This window comes from Formica exsecta, unplaced genomic scaffold (assembly GCF_003651465.1).
Source record: "Formica exsecta isolate Colony F162 unplaced genomic scaffold, ASM365146v1 scaffold871, whole genome shotgun sequence".
Taxonomy (NCBI): Eukaryota; Metazoa; Arthropoda; class Insecta; order Hymenoptera; family Formicidae; genus Formica; species Formica exsecta.
The window spans coordinates 76,913-102,834 of NW_021853643.1; the positions used below are offsets into that span (position 1 = coordinate 76,913).

Here is a 25,922-nt window from a genome sequence, read left to right on the forward strand (position 1 = left end):
GCGCTGCCGATAAAGTGCCTGGGTAAAGACATCGCATAGGTTTCCCGTGGGATCGATTAGAAGGCCGGGCAAAATAACCGCGTTACGATCCGGTAATCGTGATCTTGCGCGTTCCATAATAATGATTCATGCGCGTTCGCGGAAGATGCCGTGATGGCCCCTGGACGTGATGAACCCCGTGGTCGCTACGAGCGATAAGGGAGCGCGAGGAACAATCATCTCCCCTTTCTACCTCCTCCTCCTTCTCACCAGAAATCGTCCCCGGGGAACCGACCAAAATTCCCCTTCCGATAATAAGGTCGCCCTCTCTCTCCTCCCCCCTCTTTCTCCTCTCGGATCGATCCATCGTGCGCGCGAAACATTTTCCGGCCGCAAGGAATCCACCGGAACCACCCGGGCGCGTTTGCTTTCACGCTTCGATACACCTTATCCCTTTGATTTTGATTGAATTTCGTGCCGGCGTCTGTTGTGACGACCGCATCCCCGGAGCGACGCGGCGTCGCTTATCGATGCGCGACGAACGATACGACACCTCTAGATAGCGTCTCTGTATCTCTCTTTCTTAAAAATTGACATGTCCCAAAACGCACGGATGATATTTCGATACATATTGACATTACGTTAAAAATCAACGGAAAAAATTTCTACTCCGAAAATTTTTAAGAAAAGTAAAAAAGAAAAAAAATAAATATCTCGTTAAAAATTCAATATTAATTATTTTTTACGCTAACAATCAAATCACATTTCGATCTAATCTCATTTCCGTTGGCTCCATCGTATGTTCCGCTTCTCGAATCAACCCGAATCGATCGGTTCATCTCGAAAAAATCTCCCCTATTGAGAGATCATTAAACACGATAACACATTCTGACTTATTTATATGTCAATTGTGGGAAAATTGCCAGAAGAAGAAAAAGGAGAAAGCGCTGCCAGATTGGCACAGATTCCGCGACAGGAAGAAAAGCACATTTCGCAAATTCACGGTCATTGCTCGCGTCGAAAGTGACAGACGTATCGAAAAAAAGTGCACGCAAATGAACTATAATTATAATTTTGGCTACAATTAGTTGCTATATATCCGCGTCAGACCTTGTTCTGCCACGTAATCGACCGGATAGTGTCCAAATAAAAAATCGGAAGCGCGACTTTTGACGTTGTATTAACTTCGCGCATCCCTCTTGTCGTTCTCCTTCGGCCCGCAAGTAAAGCGTTGCTGCTGTGAATGGAGAGATCTGGATCTAGGGGAAATCGTTCGATCCTGTCCAAACAGAAGGGTATAAGATGCGCAAGATAAATAGCATCGGATTTATGTACCGCCTATAAAGTCCCGGGCTCATTTTCTGCAACGAACGCACTTTTCGTCCTCGTGTAAACACATTTCCGAACCGGGTGTGATCTTTATTTCGTTGACTCACGTATACGAAATGAGAGAGCGTCCCTTAGCATGGGCCGAGTGCGTCGACCGGACGCGTGCGATGCGGCCGCTTTTATTTACGGCTGTTTGCATGTGTCGGCTACAATTCCGGTGTCGAGTACCGGGAAAAAAAGCTGGTAACAAGTCGTCGAGAGTGCCGCTCGTGTTACGCTTACATGCGTGACACGCGCGAACGGAATATTTTTCTCTCGAAAAATGGACTACGATGACTCGGGCAAAAAACGAGCGAGGATAAATCGTAGATAGCTACTTAAAAGAGAGCAGTGCGTATGGTATAGATACAAAAAAACATAGATCGACTTGTCATCATTAACAACCGGTGAATATTAGCGAAATAAAAAATAATAAATCAAAGAGCATTTATTATTGATAAATTGGCGATTATTCGGACAAACACGTCTCTATCTCTTATAAGTACGAGAGAAAATACAAATCTCTCCGATCACAATGAAAAATTCGGTATTTTTTTCCACATAGTTTTTTTTTTCTCGCAAAGGATAACATCGGTCGACAGGCATTAATTATGCAAGGACGCGATTACACGGCTCGCAAATATTCTCTGCGGGAAATCGATTGATTACTTCACCCAGCCGGGAGATAACAAACTTATTATTTCAATACCAATGAGCGTGAAACGTATCAAGCATAAAATTTGAATAAATGAAAGAATAATGCAGTGAAAAGGTGATTCACCTGTGACGGTTTTCCTTCTCGTATCCTGTTTTTCCATAAATCTTCGTCCGACTTGTATGAGATATGTACGCTATTCGACATCATTACACTATTATACAATAATGTTACCGTTGTTCATGCAATACGGTGAAACATAAAAACGAGAGATCACGATGAGATAATCAATAATTAACGGACCGCTATTTTTCACTGCGCGCTCAACGAGTACTTAAATAGAAGATCTCGTCTCGAGAGTACTTCGTGGAGTAACGCAATGCAATTTTCCAGCGTCGTAAGGAAACCCAAAGTGAAATTAGATGAGGGGGAGGGAGATGATCGCCGAGTGTGTTGCGAGTCAAATACCGACCCGTTCTAATTTTCCGAGATGCAAGCGAGCACAAAAGCGTACCTTCGGGGCGTCAAAAATTACCGTAACGTGATATAGAGACTCGTTGCTGTCTTAATGAATATCGAACGACACGGAGTAGATAAACAACGATACGAATTGTTCGGTTAAATTTCGGGGAGAATTTTTCAGTCGGCCATTTTGCCGCAGATATTGAATATTTCACGGTAAACACGTGTCAGATAGCGGAAATACGACGACGACGGCATGACGATACCGTAGAATATGTATTTGTGCATTGATCGCGTCACACTTTTTGAAAACATTTCGCATTCGCTGCACTCATTTGGCCTGCAGTGCAGATGAACAGCAAAATCCCGAAATAACAACCGATTTCAACGTAACAATCGGCAACTTTGTTCTATTTTCGACGAAAAATACGGCAAAAGCGCGTGTGAAAAATTCACCCGAGAAAACCACGGATTGAAGGTCGGATTTATCAAAGCAAACGAAATGGCAAACGGGGAGACGTGAAAGAGACGACGAGAAGATAAGTAGAATGTCGCAAACGGAAATATTAGTGCGAGAAATAAATGTTCGATTATTAAATCGTAGTTAATTTTATCTCTTCTATTATCAAGAGTTTAAAATGTTTGAGAAGACAAAATTGTAATATGCATATCGCGTAATGTATCTAGGTGAAATGAATATAGAATTATAGGATAACTAAGAATTATGCAAAACGCGCATTAAATCTGGTTAGATAAATTTGTGGAGAATTGGTAGAATGTAACTTTTAGACCAATTGAAAAAGGGCGGTATGCGATAATACGCGATATGCAGTTTTATTTCGTATACTCAACTGCAAATGACACAATGCCACACTGTATAATTTCGTTTAATCCACTCGTATTTTATACTCTCTCGAAAGAGGATATATATATATATATATTTAAATTAATATAATTTGCATACACATGCACACACGATGTCAATCGATTTATTAATGAAATTAACAAATTAATATTCCGCGCAAATTTATTAAAAACTCATACTCGTTGCACAATATACGGCAACGATTATAACATGACTAGTGCATTCGACCGCTTTGTTAATAATTTCGATACGTTTTTAACAATCACGCCGCGGGTAATATGCGTTATTCTCTATAAAGTAATTGACTTTGTCCGTGTTTCGCAGTTTTCAACTACATAATGTACGAGAACAGCGATGGGAATCAACAGTGACGCGGAGTGAATCATTTTACAATAAACGCCGGCTTGAAACGACAAATTTGATAAATGATGAGAGAGAGAGAGAGAGAGAGAGAGGAGAGGGAGGGGAGACAAGTAAGAAGGGTAAAACTATGGATGGTACAATGGCGAAGATGCACAGAACGGAGGGGGTATCGTTATCTCGAAATGCGCGAGCGAAGGCTGATAAGACAAAAGTACTTAACCCATAAAGGAAAGGGAAAAGCGGGAAAATCATTCCGACGAACCATTGAGTGTGAGATGCTCCACATCTCGAGCGGCAATCCCGCGGGATACCGATTTCCGGTAAGAGCGTGTAATGAGGTTGACGAGGCCATCCTCCGCCTCCCTTCTCGCCTCATCGTGTAAAACTTTCGCACGCGTCAAAACTTGGGCAAATTACGAGTTCTATGAGACGCGCTGCGAAATTATCTAGCTCATTGAACTGCGCTCTCGCTGGCGATAACATCAAATAAAGAGAGAGATATATTTTTGCACATCTTATATATCTTAGAATTCTTTGAACAAAGTAAGAAAATTCAACGGCTTAATTTGCTACTAATGAGGACTAGCAGTAATTTTGCTATTTCTGTAATTTTCATCTTCTCTTTTTCAATAGTTGAAAAGCTCTCGCATATTATTAATTGTTTAAAATTGTGTAAAATATAATCAAAGAGAAAGAGAGAGAAAGAGAGCGAAGAATGTAAATATGTAGTTTAAATACAACATCCATTTATTCCAGATCGATTTACAGTCGCCAAAGTTAATCGGTGAGTAATTGGTCGCTGTTTTAATTTAATCGTCAATGCAGAGTCAGCACTTTATACGATTAATGAACTGAAAATTGGATATTATTTATCTATCCTGATGATCAAGTAGAATTCGATAAAAATCGATTCGATTCAAAACACATCGCTCGTCCAAGTAATTATAGAAATGTCATTTATCGTATATATCCGCGCACGGTATCGCGAACATGACGCGTAAAAAGCGGTACTATTAAACATTTCAATAAAAGAATACATAAATATCGCAAAATATTCACAAGAGCGATCACGCGCTCGATCAATATTGAAGACGCGATCGTTTATCGTTCACGTGCGCGAAGAAACTTGCCACGGATCGTAAAAATTTAAGGAATTCTCGAGACGTAAGTTTACGTTACGTATTTTCAGAGGTTCAACTCGGGCCGGCGTTGTTTGATTTTATGCTCGTGTATATGAACTGCCGGAAGGACGACCACACCCTGCGAAAACTCACTAATTTGCGAGTTGCGGCGAGTTGTAAAAACTCGACGAGAACTCAGTCTCACACATAGCTATCGGTATAAGAAAGTTTGATTTTCATAGGCGGCAGAAATGCATGTGCAGCTGCCGCGTGAGAGAGTATCATGGACGCATGCATGTGTCTGTATATCCGGCGCATTATTACGTAGGGTCCGACCGAATTAATATTGAACTTTGGAAACGAAAGTTTCCCGTGTTATCTGTTAGGCGTGCGTTTAGATAACGGAACGGAAGGAAGGTACCCGCGGCGCTTATCAAACTCGGCGACATCGCTAACTTTCCTCCCCCGGTTCGATTAATCGCACGCTTTGAAAACACGGCGGGGATAAACAACTCGGCGACCGATATTCTATTCTTATTCCCGGGGATTTAATGCGCGCGACAGTCCGGAAAGATTAAATCCTCCCGAGTATAGCTTATACTCGCGCGCATTATTCTTAATCGAAAGAAACTTCAAAGAGAAGTCTTTTATTCCGTTCCATCTTTCTTTTCTCAACGCAAGACAATTACACTTTGCATACAATTTCTTCGAATTGCCTTTTTACGAAAAGGAATTTGAGCGTGCAATATAATATAATACTTTAATAGCGTATTCTGGAGATAAAATAAAGTGAGAAATATCCGAAAATATCGAGGCCAGGCCACAATATTACGAATATTAATAATAAATGACAAGTCGTGTATGCACATATAAATGTAGTTACAAGTCTAAGTGCGCGATTTTTACGCATAATTTTTTTGGTAAATTCCCTAAAATTGAAATTTTGACATATTATAATTTTCAAGTGTAATTTTATTATCTTGACAAGAATTTCAGATTATCCTCTCTACAGAATCACGAGAAAAACGTACTTTGGCAAAACTTCTAAATTTTACATTAACCATTGAGGGAAGCGTGGCTTGTACGAAAATATAGCATGCAAAAGAAATTGAATTAATAATAAAGCATTTATCCTTGCCGAGATGATCGTGGAAGAGCACGACGCTCGAATTTCTTAACGTCGAAACACAGAAGTGAATATCCAACAACGTGTTGTTTGGGATACTCTACAATTCTCGCTCCCTTAAGAAGGCTTACGTGCCTACCTCAGACGGAAGCTGCTGTAAAGTTCCGGCTCCGCGGATTATTTATTTAAAAATCCTTCTCGGATCTTGCCGAGACTTTCTTCACTCTCTTCCTCTTCTCCTCTTTTGCCCATCTCTCTCTCTCTCTCTCTCTCTCTCTCTCTCTCTCTCTCTCTCTCTCTTTCTCCCTCTTTATTCCTTTCAACCTATGTGTACCAAATGTTGGACCCTACCAACCTCGCGTTAAAGCGACACTCGTGACGAGCGTCGTTGAGTGGAACAGACGTAGGATAAACACGACGTTCGTCGGAGGTTCGCAACGAGTACACTACTAGCGTTTAAGACGTCGCGCCCAATTTTCCACTGCAAATTCTCAGGTTTAAATAACATATAAAATACTGTGAAATATTTCAATTATTTTCGCGCGCGCGCGAGAGATTTATTTTTTTAATATTATATATGTAAATAATACAATATTTGATTTAAAACGATGAAATCTGCTCGAGTTAAACATTTTTATAGCGAGATATTGCTTCGAAATATTTTCTTCAATTTTTCAATATTTCCTATGTATAGAAAAATTCGAAAGATATTGATGCGGAATATACTCCAATAACTCAAATTAAAAACTATACAATGACACGCAATATTGCGTGGAGCACATGCACACATATACATATATGTATAAAACTCTTGTGCACCTGCCGCGGAAAATTCTCCAGAGTAACATTTATCCTAGAGAATATTCTCGTGGTATAAGTCGCCGCGCGGCGAAGCAATTTGCACCGAACGTTGGGACGAATCCTTCCTTCCTCCTCGTATCATCGGGAAGGAAGGGCCGTCTTACATCAGTATCGTACTTTACAATCTCCGATCCAATCGTGGATAGTGTAAAACGCGCCGGGAAAGAATTTCCGTTAGGGAAGAGAGGGAAAACGTCGTATTTTTTTCTCACCCTCCGCGAGTGAAGAGGAAGGGGAGAGGGAGAGTCGTCCTTCGACGGGCGTATCTCCGTCCGCTTCCTCATCGTCTCAATACCCATTGGGACCAGTCCAATAAAAAACTGTATCCGCCGTTGGTTAGCCGATTTCTCACTCGTCCCCTTCCTTTCGCAACTTCAACGTTCGACCCGAGAGATATCTGTCCGGCATCTCAAGACGATCGCTCGATCTCTGTTCCAGATAATCAGCTACGACTCGAACAGAGGCGGCGTCTCCGTGGTCACAGAGAAGGGTGACAGCACGACGAGTTTCCTCCTGGTTCAAGAGGCGAAGCCGTCGGACTCGGGACGGTACACTTGTAACCCCAGTAATGCTCAACCGAAATCGATCACCGTACACGTACTCAACGGTGAGTGATCGAAGATGCGAAGACGATTTCTTGCGAGGAAACGATCAGAAGAGACATTAAGAGTCTATATCTTAAAAACGTGTTGTCTTAAAAATGTTTGTATGAGAAGTTCCGAACAAATTTGGTGTTGCAATAATAATATTAATTTTTTACTTAGAAATTTTAATTAATTCACTATCGTTGTTCTGTCAGCTTTTCTTATGCTGATCCATATATATATACGCCTCATCTAAAGTTGGCAAATTCTCTCTTTTGGAAGAGATTATGCATCTTGCAAAACCGCAATTACACGGACGGGAAAATAATTAGCCAAATTGCAATCGACGGCGTTTCATTTCAGTCACGCGACGGAAAGAACAATGGTTGGGCGGGGAGGGGGAGGAAACGCGGACGGATGGGTAAACGCCAGGCGTGACGGGTCTTCAGAAAATTTAAGTGTTGCCCTCTGTTTCAGGAGAGTATCCCGCGGCAATGCAGCACGGCGGTCAGGCCAAGCAACCGAGGCTGTACTCTCTTCTACTCTGCCTGTGTCTGCTACTTTACTAATTGCTCCATTCCATCGCGCATTTTCGAAGGAAGAAGTCGGAGAGCACTTTAGAGCGAATGGGAATGTGTGTGAGTATGTATGTGTGTGTGTGTGCATTTATGTGCGTGCTGTGTAAGAGAAGAAAAGAGAGAGAGAGAGAGAGAAAGAGAGGTATTTTCGTCACACGGGTCGCGCGGAAATTGCCCAAGTGTCATGAATGCCATTGCTAGATAGGATGGTGCGACGAGGCGCATCCGACGAGGATGCTTTTGACTGTGCACCGGAACGATGACTCTTTCGGAACGACGACAACGCGCCCGGAAGGAACGGTGCGACCGAGCATTGCGACGACGCTTTTAACGCCGGCTTCGCACAGGCCACGCGATCCGGGATCGCGAATATACATGATACGATAATAATACACGTAAGAGAACACGCGCACAAATGCGTCACGATTACGAAAACGTAACACACAGGCATCGACGTACAGTCGATTTCATTAACGACGGGCGCTGCTTATTCGCGAATGAGCTTATACAGTTTCACGTTACAGAGAAAAGAAGAGTACGTTTATTCGACGAATAAGCCGTAGTTTAACGTCGGTGAAATTGCACAAAGAGCAGTTAAAATACGCAAACGAGAGAATATGATGTCCGGGATATCGCGTAGAAATCGCGAGCGTTTTCACTTCTCATTTAAATATTCTGACCTTTCATTTAAATAATCGGACTTTAAATAACAATCCTCTCTAAGTAAAGTACTCGCTGCAAAACATGACTTTCCCGATTCATTTGCATTTCATCAAAGACCTTCGAATTCCGATTTTTTCCAATTCAGAAAGATTCTCGAAACAATCGGCTCTCCTCTCTCCAAGTACGACGACAAATATCTCTGGCTCGAGAAAGAAGTGAATCTTCCGGGGATGGGGGACATGTACACACACATACACGGAGATGGCAAAAGATCGAACGCGCGGGTAGAGATGGCGAAAAGGGACAACGAGAAGATACGCGTCGCGAATGCTTGGCTTTCTCCGCGATTAATTCGAACAGACTCGAGGAGTGTCTGTCGACTCGCTTTCCGGTCGGCGAGGCTCGACGGCGACGGATGCATCGAGGAAGAGAAGAACGAATCCGTTGCCACGCAACCGCGGCTTTGACCGGTTTACGCTTCGGAATCCTCGCAACTGGATGACCATCGACGATCGACACAACGACCGATGTGTATACCGTTATATATTCTTCCACGACCATGCACACAAGAGCCTTTTGTGCGATCCTCGCAATTCTCATGTTCCAATATTGACACCGCCGCACTTCCGGCGACGAATGAGCGGTAAAATCTCGAGTCTCTATCGCCGCGATCGGCGGGTATTGCGGAAGCGATTATCGCGCAATCGAATCGCACGTGTCTCTCGACACTTTCCTCTTGTTTCTTTTTATGTTTTGCACAGCACGTTCTCCGTGGCATCTCTCGTATCAATCGACGCGCGATAAAAGTTCACACGATTCTCGATTGAAATCGGTAAGTAGCGTAATTTTTGTTTTATTATTCTTTAGTTTTGTATTTCGATTATAAGCAATCGTGCTTCTTCATACTCGCGGAACGTCGTCGACGTTTATTTAAATAAAACGGTGAAATTAGTTTATGCGAAACACTAGTCGGATATTGTGAAATTCAACAGCAATTAACATTTCTATACCGACAATTGTCATCAAGAGACAAAGCGAGATTCGCGCAGTGTATGACGATATTTGCATTAAATCCAATCGCGCGCGTTATCTCCGATGCGTTGTAAAAGTTCGAGGGAAAACAGAATTTTTTACATTACAAAGCAAGAGAATATTTATGCAGCGGGGAATTGCGTAAAGAAATCTTCTTCGACAAATTTTTTAATATTAATAGAATTATACAATCCAGAGCAATATTTCTAAAGCAATGTAAAATTCATTGTACCGTTCGCGCGAGATTTTAAGAGACATTTGACTGATATCTCTGTCATAAAGCAAATTAAATTTCGTGAACACACGAGAGACTTCTTTCTACGTTGGAATTAATAAAAATATCTTATAAAAAAGCAGCACATACATGAAGTGTCGGAAGCAGAGAAGAAAAGGGTTGAAAATAATACTATACAACGTGGAATTAAAATGAAATCCTATTCATTCAAATATGCAGAACCCTTCATTTTCTCTTTATAATATTCGCATTTTATATTATTTTTCGTAACAAGTACGTAGTACAGTGTTGGAAAAAACGCGAGATATCGCACGAAAAAAAAAAAAATAAATGGAATTTATTTTCCTACTCTTCGGTAGAGGAGATTTCTGTAGAAGGGGAGGATAATTAAGAAGAATTGGCCGTGCGTGCAATTTGTGCAATTAGCAGACGCGCAAGCGCAAGTGTTGATGAAGACAGCGCAACGAGAGCATCGTCCTAATCGATCAAGCCCGTGCGAGGAAGACGCGAGACGCATCCGATTCAATTAGCTCTCGCAATTTGCTCTTTTCAAGCAACCGCCCATTCGTCTTTGCCGGGCAGTCGTATCGGGAATTTCAAATATAATATCAAATTTTGCGCAACGCCCTCCCCCAGCGCGACCCATAATTCTCGCTCGCACTGTTGCTGTCCCATTCGTTTCTTACGCTGCCAACGTACTTCGTTGTTTTTCAGCAAAACACGTGAAAGACGTTCCACGGGAGTTTTTGCTTATTATATATCTTCTTCGGATTCTCTTCTCTCGGTTCTAAATTATTCTTAAATATTGAGGAAAGAAATTTGCATGATTTTTTACTCGCATTTACATATATCTTTATTTATGTTTGAGATTGATAAAAGTACAGTTTGAAAAATTGTGTTAAAAATCGGCATATTCTATGAATTTATCCCCGCGTCTCATTGAAATGCATAATGTTTTAAAGATGATTTTATCCAAAAAACAATTTGATTTTTCAAAAATTTATATAACTTTTTTTTGATACTATCAATTTTTTAACGTTGGAAATGAATAAAGAGTTTAAATATTCTCGTCCCTTGATTGATCGAGACGCGACTATTATAGTCGATTCGGTAACCGGTTTAAAACACATTTAGGAAGTTCTTACCGAGGATGGCGTATAATTCAGTACGACCGCGTTTCGCCACCCCGTCGACGATGTTGCGCTCTCGTAACGATTAATAAAACTCGGAGCTGTCGCGAATGCGAACAGCGGAATAAAAGCAGACGGAACATATGAATAATGAATGAAAAAGGAAATACGGGGCAACATGTGCCGGTAGAAAGCGCGTGCGCGAACGCGAGAGACGAGCAATATCCGCGACGGAAGAACGTGATTAAAAAAAAGTTTCCAGCTAACAGTAATACAGTGGCTCGACTACGCGTAAGAACATGCCTTTTGTCGTCGTCGTTGACCGGATAATCAAGATCCTGTCTCTTCGGTCCTCTTTCCCCCCTTATTTCTCGGGCAAAAAGAGCGACCCTTCGGAGGTAGACGTTTAGTGGACTTTTCTTCCCGTCCGCGGCTGGTCGCCTCTCCATTCTTTCTCCCGACCGAGGAAAATCGGGTGGTTCCGGATTGGAAAAAAGCGCGGTCGTGGAACGAGAGAATAGATAGATAGATAGATAGATAGATGGAGAGAAAGAGAGAGAGAGAAAGGGCTGTGGACCGCAACGACGCTCGCCGATCTGCCTTCATTTATCAGGTTAAACGCGAGGTACACCGCATAATGTCGTCGGCGAGGTTCTCCAAGCGGATGTACGCTCTCGCTGCTTCTCTTATTCGTGCTGTCACGCGTACACATACGCACACATTAATCCGCCCTATGCCTCGTGCGAGCATTGGATTAACACGCGGTCGATCGCATCAGCCGATCGGTGTTAATTCGATGTTTCATCACGACGAAAACTATATCACAGATAGTAGCCAGAAAAAGGGTTGAGCCGACGTATTACGCTTATTCGAGGTATGAAATTGCATCATGTGAATGTGCACGGGAAAATAAAGCCGCGTTGATGGATTAGGTTTTTCTTTTTTATCTTTCGCGACAGCAGCATAAAAAAAAATGCCATAGTGCAGTTATATACTTTCGATCTAAGGTGTATAACTTTATTTCATCGAGTAAATTTTAACATTTCTGTAGAAATTATCGTAAATTCATAAGATTAAGAAATTCATGCCGTTAAAACGCGACAAAAACCACTGTAATGACTTTCATAGCGTGAAGGAGAAGGTTAAGGACTCTTATCAGAGTTCCTCGAATTTTCTACGCGAAAGAATCGATTTGATTTATGTACGGACATGATTGCGAGGTATTGTAATAATTCAAGATCGCCAGCCGGCTATACTTCCGTTGTAGAACACCGTATTCTTCGATACATTTTCAACCGCGAAGAGGATGTTCTGTCGGGAGAGGAAGGGAGGAAGGATGAAAAGGGGATAGGAAGGGAAGGAGAAAGACTAGGAAGTGAACACGACGCAGCGCAATATTCAGGGGTTCGCGTGCAACGCGCGCCTATCGTCGTTCCCTGGTATTTCCATCCACTTTTATTCTTTACTATAATAGCATCCGACATGGAGAATGCCGGATTCGTGACCGGCAAGCGAGACTCTCCATGTGCTCGCGCTCGGTCAGACGGACGTGCTCGTTTTTCCCTTCCCTTCTCTTCCCTTCCCTTCGCTTTTCCGGGAGCGCAGTTCTCTCCGCGTACGTGCAGCTGGCTTTAATTAAAAATGAGCAGCATTTTTTCTCGTATTACGTCAACGAGCTTATCCCCTACTCGAGCTAACCGTTATTGTTTCTCATTTCTGACTGTTATTCCGCTGGCCCGTCTTCACGGATTATTGAGCCGCGCAATTTCTGGTAGTCGAACGACGTGAACGGAATAATTGTAAGTAGCTTCAGAAAATGCAAACAGCTGCACACGATTATAATTAAACTTGAATGAACAATAATAATTTTTTTATTCGAGTATTTTGTTTTAATCACAAAGATTTTTTTCACGCAGTTATTGTATCATATAGAAGGTTCATTGAAGTATTAAAAAAAAAATACACTTTCTACGACATCTTTATTCTTCGGCGCAAGCAGAGGATAAATCGCGAATTAATCATTATCTCTCACCTTTATAAAGACAACGATACGCGAATCGAATAAAGCTTAACGCGTTCATTTTCCAAAAGCTGCTCTCGCGTTCTACGTCGTGAGTATAATAATAAAACGCATCTTCTCGAATGAACACAATAAGAACGGAGGAACAGAATTGCTCTGACTTAATTTGCCGCTTGAATCAGCTTACGTCACCATTTATGTTAGATACTTGGGAAGCGTCCGCGCGCAACATCGACCTCTCCGAAGAGCGCGCCGCTCATTAAGCGCGCAAAACTAAACGTCGGTATAACTTCTAGCTCCGGTTACAAGATCGTTACCGTCGCGAATTAGAGTCGCGTTACAAAGCCGAACTCTCATTCGCTCCCTCGCAGCGAACGACGTCGTTGCGCGAACGAAGCATTGTCCGAAGATAACCGAGAAATAACTGAAGCCGAGAAAACCAGTAAAGACAATCATCGTCTATTCAAAGAGAGAGAGAGAGAGGGAAGTGGGAAGACACAGCCTCTCATCTCTTTCCCATATTACAACCGTACTTCCCGGTCATTTAAGATAGGCAACTCCTCCATCGCGACCAAAGTAATTCGACGCGAGAGCATTTTTCTCTCGCGAGAGAAAAAATATCAAAGAATGCGCCTTTTGGCTCGGGGCAACGTCGTATGCATTAGCTTTTCTACCTGATCCAGAGATAAAAACTGATATATTTACGGCCGTCGAATTTTCCCGCGGCGCGAAATATCCGCAGGTGGACCCGCGTCGGTTTTTTTTCCCCTTTATTTTTTATAATTCGGACGCGAGCGATACGCGGTTGTGGATTAAACGTTTCGTTTTTACCCGCCCTTCCACGGACGGATGAATCTATGTCCGCTTAGAAGTTTAGGGTTTGTAAGGTAAAACTTTATACCAACACTGGAACACGGAATGGGACTGCCAAAGCGGACCCGCGGGCACGTATACGAGAGAGCGTACATGTCCTACCTGTCCACCTATCTATCGGTCAAAATGCAATTTCGCGCATCGAAAAAGTCGCGAGCAGCCTCGGTGAATTTTTACACAGCCGGTCGCGCACGGTCGACGTGCTCGCGCGCTTGGTTTTAATTTACAAGCTAAATAGTTGAATCAAAAAGCGGATTGAATCGCGCGCGCGGTAGTCGCGGTGTGCATTAGTATTCAGCGACAACCGCGCGCTGTGGATTCCGCACTGCTGCGAGGCCTGCATTTATACTGAGAGAGGGTGTTGAGCCCGTCGAACTGCGACTCGGAGTGCACGCGAAGCGGACGAACGAAAGGAGAAAGAGCGCGAGAACACGCTGGAGGAAAAAAAAAAGGAAAACGAGTAATCGTGTAACAGCTAACGTGGAGAGGCGCGATAGACGCGCTCGGAGAGCGGGTGGTTGCCGTTTTTCATTCGGATAGCGGGATACGCAAATAAAAGAAGCGTGCGCGTGCCGCGATTTCGTTATTTCACCCCTCTCCCCCCCCCTCCTTCTTCAGTATCAACGGTGCATGGTCGACCATACACCAACGAAGGAAATTTACCCGAGTGACGAGTCAATATCAAGAAAGGGAGAAGCCTGATTATGCGTTTTCCGAAACCAACTGTCATACGCGATTAACAAAACTAGCGAAAAGAACAACAAACGAAACGCCATTATTCGACAGATCCAATCGCTTCTATATTAATGCGATATTTCTACTTTGTTACTTTTAGATCTTTTCTACTTTCAATTGTTTTCTTTCGATTCAAGATAATAGCAACGTTTCTCGCGCCGCATTAAAGCTACAGGGGCCATATTCTCGAAAAACATTGCATACAGCGCAGCTGAAAGTATCGGAAAATAGTTGCGCAATGATAAATATCGTATGCGATACACTCAAAAAAGTGGTATTGCAACTACAGCAAAAATTTTCTGGGTGCGCAAAATTAACTGAGGTACATAAATGATTAGCAAATACTGTGATATCGCATATGTTTCGCATTTAATCAATCTAAGTGACAGAGACAGAATTTATATCTGAACTGTTTGTGAAATTTAGAAAGAATGTTTTTCTGTGGCGCCTATCCATGTTAAGGCCAATCATACTTGTTATAAAGTTTGGCTGTGGTACACAGAAAAAATTAGCGGCAAGAAACAAATGAATATATAATCCTCACATCTAACATATTTGTATAACGCGCCCAATCTATCTAGCTCTTTTAAACAATTTCTCTCAATTTTTCGATGCTGCAGTTATAATTGGCAGTTATATTTCTCACAAAGATCGTTCTAGCTGTAGTATCGAAACTCATATTTATCCAATGCAGTGATTAACATTTGGCAATGGGACCTAAATTTTCTAGAAGATATTATTAGAATATTGCTGCTATAAATTCTATATGTAACAGACAATATTCTAACAGATACAAAAAATAGCGATAAATTTTTGTTGTGACACCTAGAAATCTACCTATATCAGCAAGACATTTTTTTTGAGTGATATTTTTGGGGAATATGGGGCCAGAACTGATGCGAACGAAGTAAGGGAAAAAAGCCAAACAGTGTCGTACAATATCTTCGTCCAATAATCCGAAAATTCAACTGTCCTATATACGTATACATGGTTTTTATCTTTTTTATTTTCTATCAATCATCTCGATTTACTGTAATAGCATAAACTAAAGATTTCTAAAGTAACGTTTGACACGTCGACGTATCGATTGTTGCACTGAATATCACAATATATCATTTAATCATATCCATCAGAATACTCTTGTTTCCGGTCATTGTCATCACAATAGAATCGATTGACTGACCTCTTTTCATTCGGTTGAGCTTTGTCAATTTTTCATGTGCGCAAGTTTTCAATAACTACGCTCGGACGTGCATATTTTTTGATTCGAAAATCTGACCAATGAAATAAAAAAAAAAGGAAGGGAAATAAACAGAGAAGCGAAAAAAAAGGGCGCGATAAGCCACTTTCGTTTGTCGCGGCGCGAATTAGTATGCGGCGCGAAAGGAAGGGAAATAAATAGAGAAGCGAAAAAAAGGGCGCGATAAGCCACTTTCGTTTGTCGCGGCGCGAATTAGTATGCGGCGCGATGCGTGCACACGGGAAAGAGGATTCTATACGTGACGATTTATAAAAAGCTGATGCATTGTGTGTGCGAGATGTGACGTATGACGACGGCGACGACGACGATTCGTATCGCTTGGAAAACATGCGGGAAATTAACGATATTCTTTCTTTATGTTTGTTTTGAAATCCGTATCGTTAGCGATCTCGAAGACAAGGACAATTCGTTAACATCATTTCGTTAAAACTGAATTTTAATTATTACCTCCTACGATCAAGTATAATGAGAAGCATCCATTTCTCACATTTGCATAATCGATTTCACGCGCAACATGAGACCAATATAATGTATGGAGTATTTTGTAATTGATGGGAACAACCGAAAGGTAATGATTCCATGTGAAGAATAAGTACAAAAATTAAATTTTTTATATAAAAAAAAAAATGTGTTTTGTGGAAAATTGACTTTAAAATTTAGAGAATTAATAACAGATTTATTCTGTTTTAAATTTGAATGAATCCTAATGACTTTTTTCGTGTCGTATATATTTGAATTCGTTTCGACAGTGATTATTAATAAAATATAAAGTCAATATTCCATTTACTAAAACAATTTAAAATAATTTATATTATTGAAAAAAACGAGCATAAAAGCATTCATATAAATTTTATTTTTTAATAGAAAAATGTTTTTTTATATATATATTTTAATGTCTCTTTAATCTTTAGCATCTATCTTTTAGATATATTTAGTATTTTTTATATATATAATTTAATGTCTAAAAAGATACAACATATATGTAAAATTTTCGCGAGATAAATCCAATGATGTAAAACAAGATTATCAAAAGTTATTCAAACTTAAAAAAGTATAATACTTATTATTTCAAAGTCTATTTTCTTAAAAAGAAGTCTTAACAAATGATATTATACATTTTTCATTTGTGTGTGTGTGTGTGTGTGTGTAAAGAGAGAGAGAGAGAATCATTACCTTCTCAGTTGTACACCATTAGTTATAGGACACCCAAGATTAAGAAACATGGATTACATGTCAATCGAAATCTCTCGGTTTCGCTGGAAATATCCGACTTTGATCGAATGATACGCGCACGAAGAGACAAAACGCGAATATTTTGCGTAGCACAATTTACTCTTACGCGTTCCTAATGGATGGTTCATAATAGCGGAATTGATGACAAATAATCGAATGGTTATCGTTTAATGATATTCAGTTGTCTACAAATTCGCGTAATAATTATGCGTACGCAAAGCGATGGAAACCGAACGCGATGCGGCCCCTCAGCCTAATTTCGATAATTGAATTAACAGCGCGGAGCATTGATATACAGACAATCTGCACTTCAGCGCGTTACATCTGATATGAATGAAATTCGTCAGAGTGTGCGCGAGGGCATGATTCCGATAATTTTGGCGACATGATTTAATAAATATTTTTAGCTATTCGATTACCTATAAAATACAATATGAAATGTCCTAGAATGCGATAGCTTTTCGTTTTTCAAGTATAAGCATTATTATATATATTTTATTATATATTTTTATTGATGACTTAGAAACAGTCGCAGGAATTTTTCGTTTTCATCATCGTTCACAATATTCAAATTTCAGAAAACATTCTCATATCGTTTTGTCAAAGTTATCAAAATTGCTCTGAATGAGATAAAAAAAAAAACGTGGAATTATATCTGGTGTAAGCGCGAAGCAGACCATCTTCGTCGGGATTGCTTTCATCGGCTAACGTCGACGACCGATTGACGATGCGGACTACTTCTCTCGTATGTAAATATGTACTTAAAAAGAAGGCTGTTTAGTTGTTTAGTTGGTCTGGACAATACACGACGATCACGACGTTATCGCGTTTACCATTGTATCACGATTCATTTTGTACGATACGCCTGTACATGTTTGCCTGCGCGTGTGTGTACAACCTTGACTAACTGCACCGTGACGGTGAACGCGATGTTAGAGTCAAGGTAAGTAGCGTCGGAATTTAGTGTGTCACATTTAGACATCATAAACGAGCTCGACCGAGCACGTCGCGACGTCGCAAATACATTACATAAGACGCCCGCTGGTAGTTCGTTAAATCGAGCCATAATGCTTGAACGTGTTGCTACCAACATCGCGCGCGCATACTCCACCATGTCATCTTAATACATGCAACTTATTGTCATTGTAACGTTACTGCCTAGTCAATGTGAAGAAGAATTCCTTGTTCTCTAAGCCAACGGCTGTGCATACGCCGCGAATTTATATGCGTGTGCGTGAAGGACATCTTTCCTCGATCTAGAAAACCTTTCGAAGACGTTGAAATCGTCAAGGTAAAAGAAAAAAAATTTTCGAACCTTTATTATAATTATCGTTTACACATTTTGTACTTTACAGTCTTTGTCAGGTGTGATACGTGAAATAGCGAAAATATTGAGAAAAAAAATGAATCTCAGAGAGATAGAGAGAAAGAGAGAGAGAGAGAGAGAGAGAGAGAGAGAGAGAGAGAGTCTCTGTGAGTGTCTCTCAGAGTGTGCCTGTGCTAATTACGTTCGTAAATCTCACGCGAGACCGCCGCGAAGATGGCCACGCGCCAAATCGGATAGTTTTAACGTAATCTTAAAATATTCCGCGTCCCTCCGCCCGTCCCGCGAGGGTGCACGAGGGTACATACGTTATGTACGAACAGAATCGAGCGCGCGTGATGACTTTTCCGATATTCGATTTGCCGCTCGACCCGCGAACATTCTCATTAACCTTTCAAGTCGAACGCGAACGGGAGTGAATTGTTCTTTTTTTAATGATCCCACACGCGGCGGCGTTGTCGCGCGATAATTACGACATATTACGCTTTTTCCGCTTTTTTTTCTCTCTTTCTGTCTTCTTCCTAACATCCCCGTGCGCATCTGTCCGCGGAGATCACACGCGGACGAATCGCATATCCTGCTCGGGATGCGTCCAAAAGTCCTCTACGAACGCGTGCAACGCTTCTGCAATACTCGAGGACTCGCTTCCTCCAAGCGACCACTTCCGATACAATCGTTACCGTTTCGAATATCGAGCCGACAAACTTTTCTGTTGGCATTTACGTCTGCGTGAAATGTCTTCGAGGCATCCTCGCGATCGAAGAGCGAAAGTTGTATATCAGCTACCGAAATTGATGCAGCCCGAGTTACGGCGAAGAAATATTTCAAATTTTACATTCTTGAAAGATACTAACATAATATTAAGCTGCTAAATTAAGTAACTTGAGACACTAAATTAACGAACGGTTATTTTTTCTGGGACAATAAAATTTATAATACTGTTTGTCGTAACTCGAAGGATCACTCCTGGCGCTTAGTTGAGACTTGACTTTCGCGTTTCGATTCCGCGAATCCAAACAAAAGATATATGTGGATCGCCTTATAGAGAGAGGAATCAATCGATAATTCTGAGTTGTCGAATAAATTGACAATGAAAAGTACCGCAAATATCGAGAGAGAGAGAGAGAGAGAGAGAGACTGATTCCTTCCTGAATAATGCGCGCCACATCTTCGCGCAACACAATATTCCGATATGCTATCGTTGAAGGTATCAACAATCACGTGCGACTAGAGTAATTTATTCTAAAACTTCATACATACACACCCATTTACACACACACAAACATACATACATACATGCATTGTAAATATGTCAATATCAGAAACAAGATCTTCCGGCCAGGATGCCGCGTCCAAGCGTGATCGATTCGGTCCGAACGAGAATAGCTTCGTCTGTATTTAGCGATCTCTCTCGCGAAAAGAAGACGGAATCTCGAAGTTATAGCTGTGAATATGTAAGTAAGCGGAAAAAACGTGGCGTACGTGAAAGCGCGGTTTGTCTCGCATCGGGGGAAACCGATCGGAAGTGTCGGAGTGGCGAGGAAACTTTAAGGCTCTCTCTTTCCCAAATCGGCCTTCGGTGGTACATAAAAGACAGAAGACAGAGGGAGAGAGAGAGAGGGAGAAAAGAAAATCACAGAAGCTCGTAGTAGAGAAGAGAAAGTATGAAAAGGGGGATAAAAGGAAGTCGAATCAAAGCGAACCCATTCACTGATGTGAGGAGAAGCGTGTACGAATGGAACTGTTCGTGCGAAAGTTTCGAAAAAAAAAACTTTCGCAGATTCGACGTTCGCAATCTCAACCGCACGGAGATTCCCTCCCGTCAAGGTCGCCCTCCCACGTCCCTCGGTGAACCCCAATGCGAGGGGGGTAATATCGAGAAGATCGGGCCATCGGCCGATATGGGCGCGATCAGTAGCGCGAAGAAATGCGGTACGATTCGATTTGCGATCTGATCTGGTGAAATGGCAGAGAAAGAGAGAGAATCTCTCTCGACGGATACTTGGTTACGTAGATTTGAATTTTAGATGCGATCGTTCGCGTCTGTTAATTGTAGAGAAGCACGATTGGATGGCGAATTTATAAAATTAGTTGAATTGACTGTCGAATGATGAAATGGATTCGATAAAGTACCGATAATGAATCGCGTACAGTCTCAGTAAAAATTCGAACATTGCTACATACACAATGTGATGAATGCGGTTTCACGAGTTTAAAAGAAGTAAATCTACGAAGATCGCGCGTACCTTTCATAACATCTCAAAATTTTTTTTGTTCACTTTAAATAAATATTTAATGATTAATCTAATAATGTATACTAATGTATACATGCTAATTTCATACAAAATTATCTTGATATTAGATTGATAATATATGACACGAGGAGAAATAATTTAATTGTCAACTATAAGATATAATTTCACTTATCTTTTATACCAAGTATATAGTCGAGGTAGAGAATAAATTCGAAAGCGAGAAGCTGCCATTACACGCAGTTTCTTCAGCAATTTCTTATGCTCTCTCGAGCTCTACGTCTCCTATGTACGAGCTATGGAGCGGACTGTTCATGATGTTATGTTCTCTAAACCTTGTCGCGCGAAGTCATCGGATCGCATATCGGCGTATCGTCAGTTCCGTTTGTTGGACGCGTTACTTAATAAATGGCCGTGTAAATATTATATCGAATTATACTTCGATCATCTCTTTCATTCGTGCGAGAGTAAGTAGCTAAAATTTATGCCGAATAAGGAGACAGAGTGATAAGATATGTCGCGACAATGATGTTAAATAAAAAAAAAAAAAAAAAAAAGAATCAAGGTAAGTAGCGTCGGAATTTAGTGTGTCACATTTAGACATCATAAACGAGCTCGACCGAGCACGTCGCGACGTCGCAAATACATTACATAAGACGCCCGCTGGTAGTTCGTTAAATCGAGCCATAATGCTTGAACGTGTTGCTACCAACATCGCGCGCGCATACTCCACCATGTCATCTTAATACATGCAACTTATTGTCATTGTAACGTTACTGCCTAGTCAATGTGAAGAAGAATTCCTTGTTCTCTAAGCCAACGGCTGTGCATACGCCGCGAATTTATATGCGTGTGCGTGAAGGACATCTTTCCTCGATCTAGAAAACCTTTCGAAGACGTTGAAATCGTCAAGGTAAAAGAAAAAAAATTTTCGAACCTTTATTATAATTATCGTTTACACATTTTGTACTTTACAGTCTTTGTCAGGTGTGATACGTGAAATAGCGAAAATATTGAGAAAAAAAATGAATCTCAGAGAGATAGAGAGAAAGAGAGAGAGAGAGAGAGAGAGAGAGAGAGAGAGAGAGAGTCTCTGTGAGTGTCTCTCAGAGTGTGCCTGTGCTAATTACGTTCGTAAATCTCACGCGAGACCGCCGCGAAGATGGCCACGCGCCAAATCGGATAGTTTTAACGTAATCTTAAAATATTCCGCGTCCCTCCGCCCGTCCCGCGAGGGTGCACGAGGGTACATACGTTATGTACGAACAGAATCGAGCGCGCGTGATGACTTTTCCGATATTCGATTTGCCGCTCGACCCGCGAACATTCTCATTAACCTTTCAAGTCGAACGCGAACGGGAGTGAATTGTTCTTTTTTTAATGATCCCACACGCGGCGGCGTTGTCGCGCGATAATTACGACATATTACGCTTTTTCCGCTTTTTTTTCTCTCTTTCTGTCTTCTTCCTAACATCCCCGTGCGCATCTGTCCGCGGAGATCACACGCGGACGAATCGCATATCCTGCTCGGGATGCGTCCAAAAGTCCTCTACGAACGCGTGCAACGCTTCTGCAATACTCGAGGACTCGCTTCCTCCAAGCGACCACTTCCGATACAATCGTTACCGTTTCGAATATCGAGCCGACAAACTTTTCTGTTGGCATTTACGTCTGCGTGAAATGTCTTCGAGGCATCCTCGCGATCGAAGAGCGAAAGTTGTATATCAGCTACCGAAATTGATGCAGCCCGAGTTACGGCGAAGAAATATTTCAAATTTTACATTCTTGAAAGATACTAACATAATATTAAGCTGCTAAATTAAGTAACTTGAGACACTAAATTAACGAACGGTTATTTTTTCTGGGACAATAAAATTTATAATACTGTTTGTCGTAACTCGAAGGATCACTCCTGGCGCTTAGTTGAGACTTGACTTTCGCGTTTCGATTCCGCGAATCCAAACAAAAGATATATGTGGATCGCCTTATAGAGAGAGGAATCAATCGATAATTCTGAGTTGTCGAATAAATTGACAATGAAAAGTACCGCAAATATCGAGAGAGAGAGAGAGAGAGAGAGACTGATTCCTTACTTTATAATGCGCGCCACATCTTCGCGCAACACAATATTCCGATATGCTATCGTTGAAGGTATCAACAATCACGTGCGACTAGAGTAATTTATTCTAAAACTTCATACATACACACCCATTTACACACACACAAACATACATACATACATGCATTGTAAATATGTCAATATCAGAAACAAGATCTTCCGGCCAGGATGCCGCGTCCAAGCGTGATCGATTCGGTCCGAACGAGAATAGCTTCGTCTGTATTTAGCGATCTCTCTCGCGAAAAGAAGACGGAATCTCGAAGTTATAGCTGTGAATATGTAAGTAAGCGGAAAAAACGTGGCGTACGTGAAAGCGCGGTTTGTCTCGCATCGGGGGAAACCGATCGGAAGTGTCGGAGTGGCGAGGAAACTTTAAGGCTCTCTCTTTCCCAAATCGGCCTTCGGTGGTACATAAAAGACAGAAGACAGAGGGAGAGAGAGAGAGGGAGAAAAGAAAATCACAGAAGCTCGTAGTAGAGAAGAGAAAGTATGAAAAGGGGGATAAAAGGAAGTCGAATCAAAGCGAACCCATTCACTGATGTGAGGAGAAGCGTGTACGAATGGAACTGTTCGTGCGAAAGTTTCGAAAAAAAAAAACTTTCGCAGATTCGACGTTCGCAATCTCAACCGCACGGAGATTCCCTCCCGTCAAGGTCGCCCTCCCACGTCCCTCGGTGAACCCCAATGCGAGGGGGGTAATATCGAGAAGATCGGGCCATCGGCCGATATGGGCGCGATCAGTAGCGCGAAGAAATGCGGTACGATTCGATTTGCGATCTGATCTGGTGAAATGGCAGAGAAAGAGAGAGAATCTCTCTCGACGGATACTTGGTTACGTAGATTTGAATTTTAGATGCGATCGTTCGCGTCTGTTAATTGTAGAGAAGCACGATTGGATGGCGAATTTATAAAATTAGTTGAATTGACTGTCGAATGATGAAATGGATTCGATAAAGTACCGATAATGAATCGCGTACAGTCTCAGTAAAAATTCGAACATTGCTACATACACAATGTGATGAATGCGGTTTCACGAGTTTAAAAGAAGTAAATCTACGAAGATCGCGCGTACCTTTCATAACATCTCAAAATTTTTTTTGTTCACTTTAAATAAATATTTAATGATTAATCTAATAATGTATACTAATGTATACATGCTAATTTCATACAAAATTATCTTGATATTAGATTGATAATATATGACACGAGGAGAAATAATTTAATTGTCAACTATAAGATATAATTTCACTTATCTTTTATACCAAGTATATAGTCGAGGTAGAGAATAAATTCGAAAGCGAGAAGCTGCCATTACACGCAGTTTCTTCAGCAATTTCTTATGCTCTCTCGAGCTCTACGTCTCCTATGTACGAGCTATGGAGCGGACTGTTCATGATGTTATGTTCTCTAAACCTTGTCGCGCGAAGTCATCGGATCGCATATCGGCGTATCGTCAGTTCCGTTTGTTGGACGCGTTACTTAATAAATGGCCGTGTAAATATTATATCGAATTATACTTCGATCATCTCTTTCATTCGTGCGAGAGTAAGTAGCTAAAATTTATGCCGAATAAGGAGACAGAGTGATAAGATATGTCGCGACAATGATGTTAAATAAAAAAAAAAAAAAAAAAAAAAAAAAAAAAAAAAAAAAAAAAAAAAAACAGGTGTCGTTTATACACCTGCATACGTATACACTAACGCGTACATAAATAAGGGACAAACATACGGACACATAGGCGAAATTGCGTGGAAGTCCCTTCCTTAACTAATGCGCAGGACGAGACACACGACTAAAAGAACGAGATCACCCTCGCATCCATCGGTCGACTTTACGTTTCTTCGCGATACGTCGCGTTGCACGCGACGATGTGTAATGAGTTTCTATCCGTTTTACATTCCTAACTCGTTGTGTGTTACGTTCACACCACGTACCATTTATAGATAGGCTAATATACCTAATAAGTGTTTCGTCTAGCCTATGATGTATATTGTACCTATAATCAGAAATAAATTATCAACAGTATAAATCTCGTTTTGATATTTTCCAATGACATTGGAGTTTACGCCATCATCTCCCCTGCCAAACGAGACGAGTGTCATTTTCCTCGCACAACGTAAGTATTCTAAATATATTAAAACTAGGCGCGAATCGATGACATTATAAACTGATTTTTTATTTTAGCAATATAAAATAAAAATAAAATTTGTATCAATAAAAAACTTGATATATTTTTCTGTTATTTATATTATTATTTGTTTGATGGAGAATGGCTTGTTAAAATAAGCTGCATGGCTGATTGAAAATAAGAAAGAAAAATAATGTTAAGAAATAAAATTTCATAAGAGATGCATGAGATAGCAGATTTGCGAACCTTGGACTTTTAATTGAAATGTCAAGTACGTATATCTTGAAATACTTAGAATTTTAAGATCGCTCGCCATAAACGACTGAAAATCCGATCGTTAACGCAATGGTAATAATTATATACTAAAAATCGCTCAAATCTTCGCGTAAGAATGACAAACAAAATGGATAAGAATGCCGTCAGGATTGCCCGATAATTATAGACTAATTAAAATCGATGATACGAGGTCCCTCGTTAATCGCCGTCTCGAGCATACATACATTTTCGAGGCTCGCGCGCGATGGAGAACGACGCCGATGAGGGATAAACGTTGGGCACGCAAGACGCGAATTTGCATGGACGATGCATTATCTCTACACGTGTAATGTGACATCCCCATCGCGCCGATTACCGAAGGGAAAGCCCGCTCGCAATTAGACCGCCTGCGGTTTAACCTCGGCTTGATCTCGGGACGATTACTCTATTCCTACTCGCTGTCGGGTCTCGCTAAATCTTTTAATTTGTCTAAGGACTCGCTGATTTGTTACGGCCACACGCATGTGCGTGTAAGAAAGTTCGCGTGTTCTTGTGAGAACTTTATTCTTTAAAAGTAAGTGACGCGAAAGATCCCGCCAGGCTGGTTCCATTTTACATATTCACGATTTCGAGAGATGCTCTCATATCAAAATATTTCTGCGTTCTAGTTATTCTGAACGAACTGCCAAACTCTTTTGAT

At 41.1% G+C, this 25,922-nt stretch overlaps 1 protein-coding gene and 1 long non-coding RNA gene across 2 annotated transcripts in view; both read left to right on the forward strand.

The window, feature by feature from the left end:
- Positions 1–10,219, forward strand: part of LOC115244842 (zwei Ig domain protein zig-8-like) — a 78,681-nt gene extending 68,462 nt beyond the window's left edge. The window contains exons 3-4 of the mRNA XM_029822840.1: positions 7,239–7,407; positions 7,862–10,219. Of these exons, the coding sequence (XP_029678700.1) occupies positions 7,239–7,407; positions 7,862–7,953 (261 nt within the window). The 3' untranslated portion in view covers positions 7,954–10,219. The remainder of the gene's footprint in view (positions 1–7,238; positions 7,408–7,861) is intronic.
- Positions 10,220–16,794: 6,575 nt separating this feature from the next.
- On the forward strand, positions 16,795–24,491 carry LOC115244848. The gene is made up of 2 exons (XR_003885441.1): positions 16,795–18,087; positions 21,286–24,491. It is a non-coding gene; the product is annotated as an uncharacterized LOC115244848 (long non-coding RNA).
- The last annotated feature ends 1,431 nt before the right edge of the window (positions 24,492–25,922 follow it).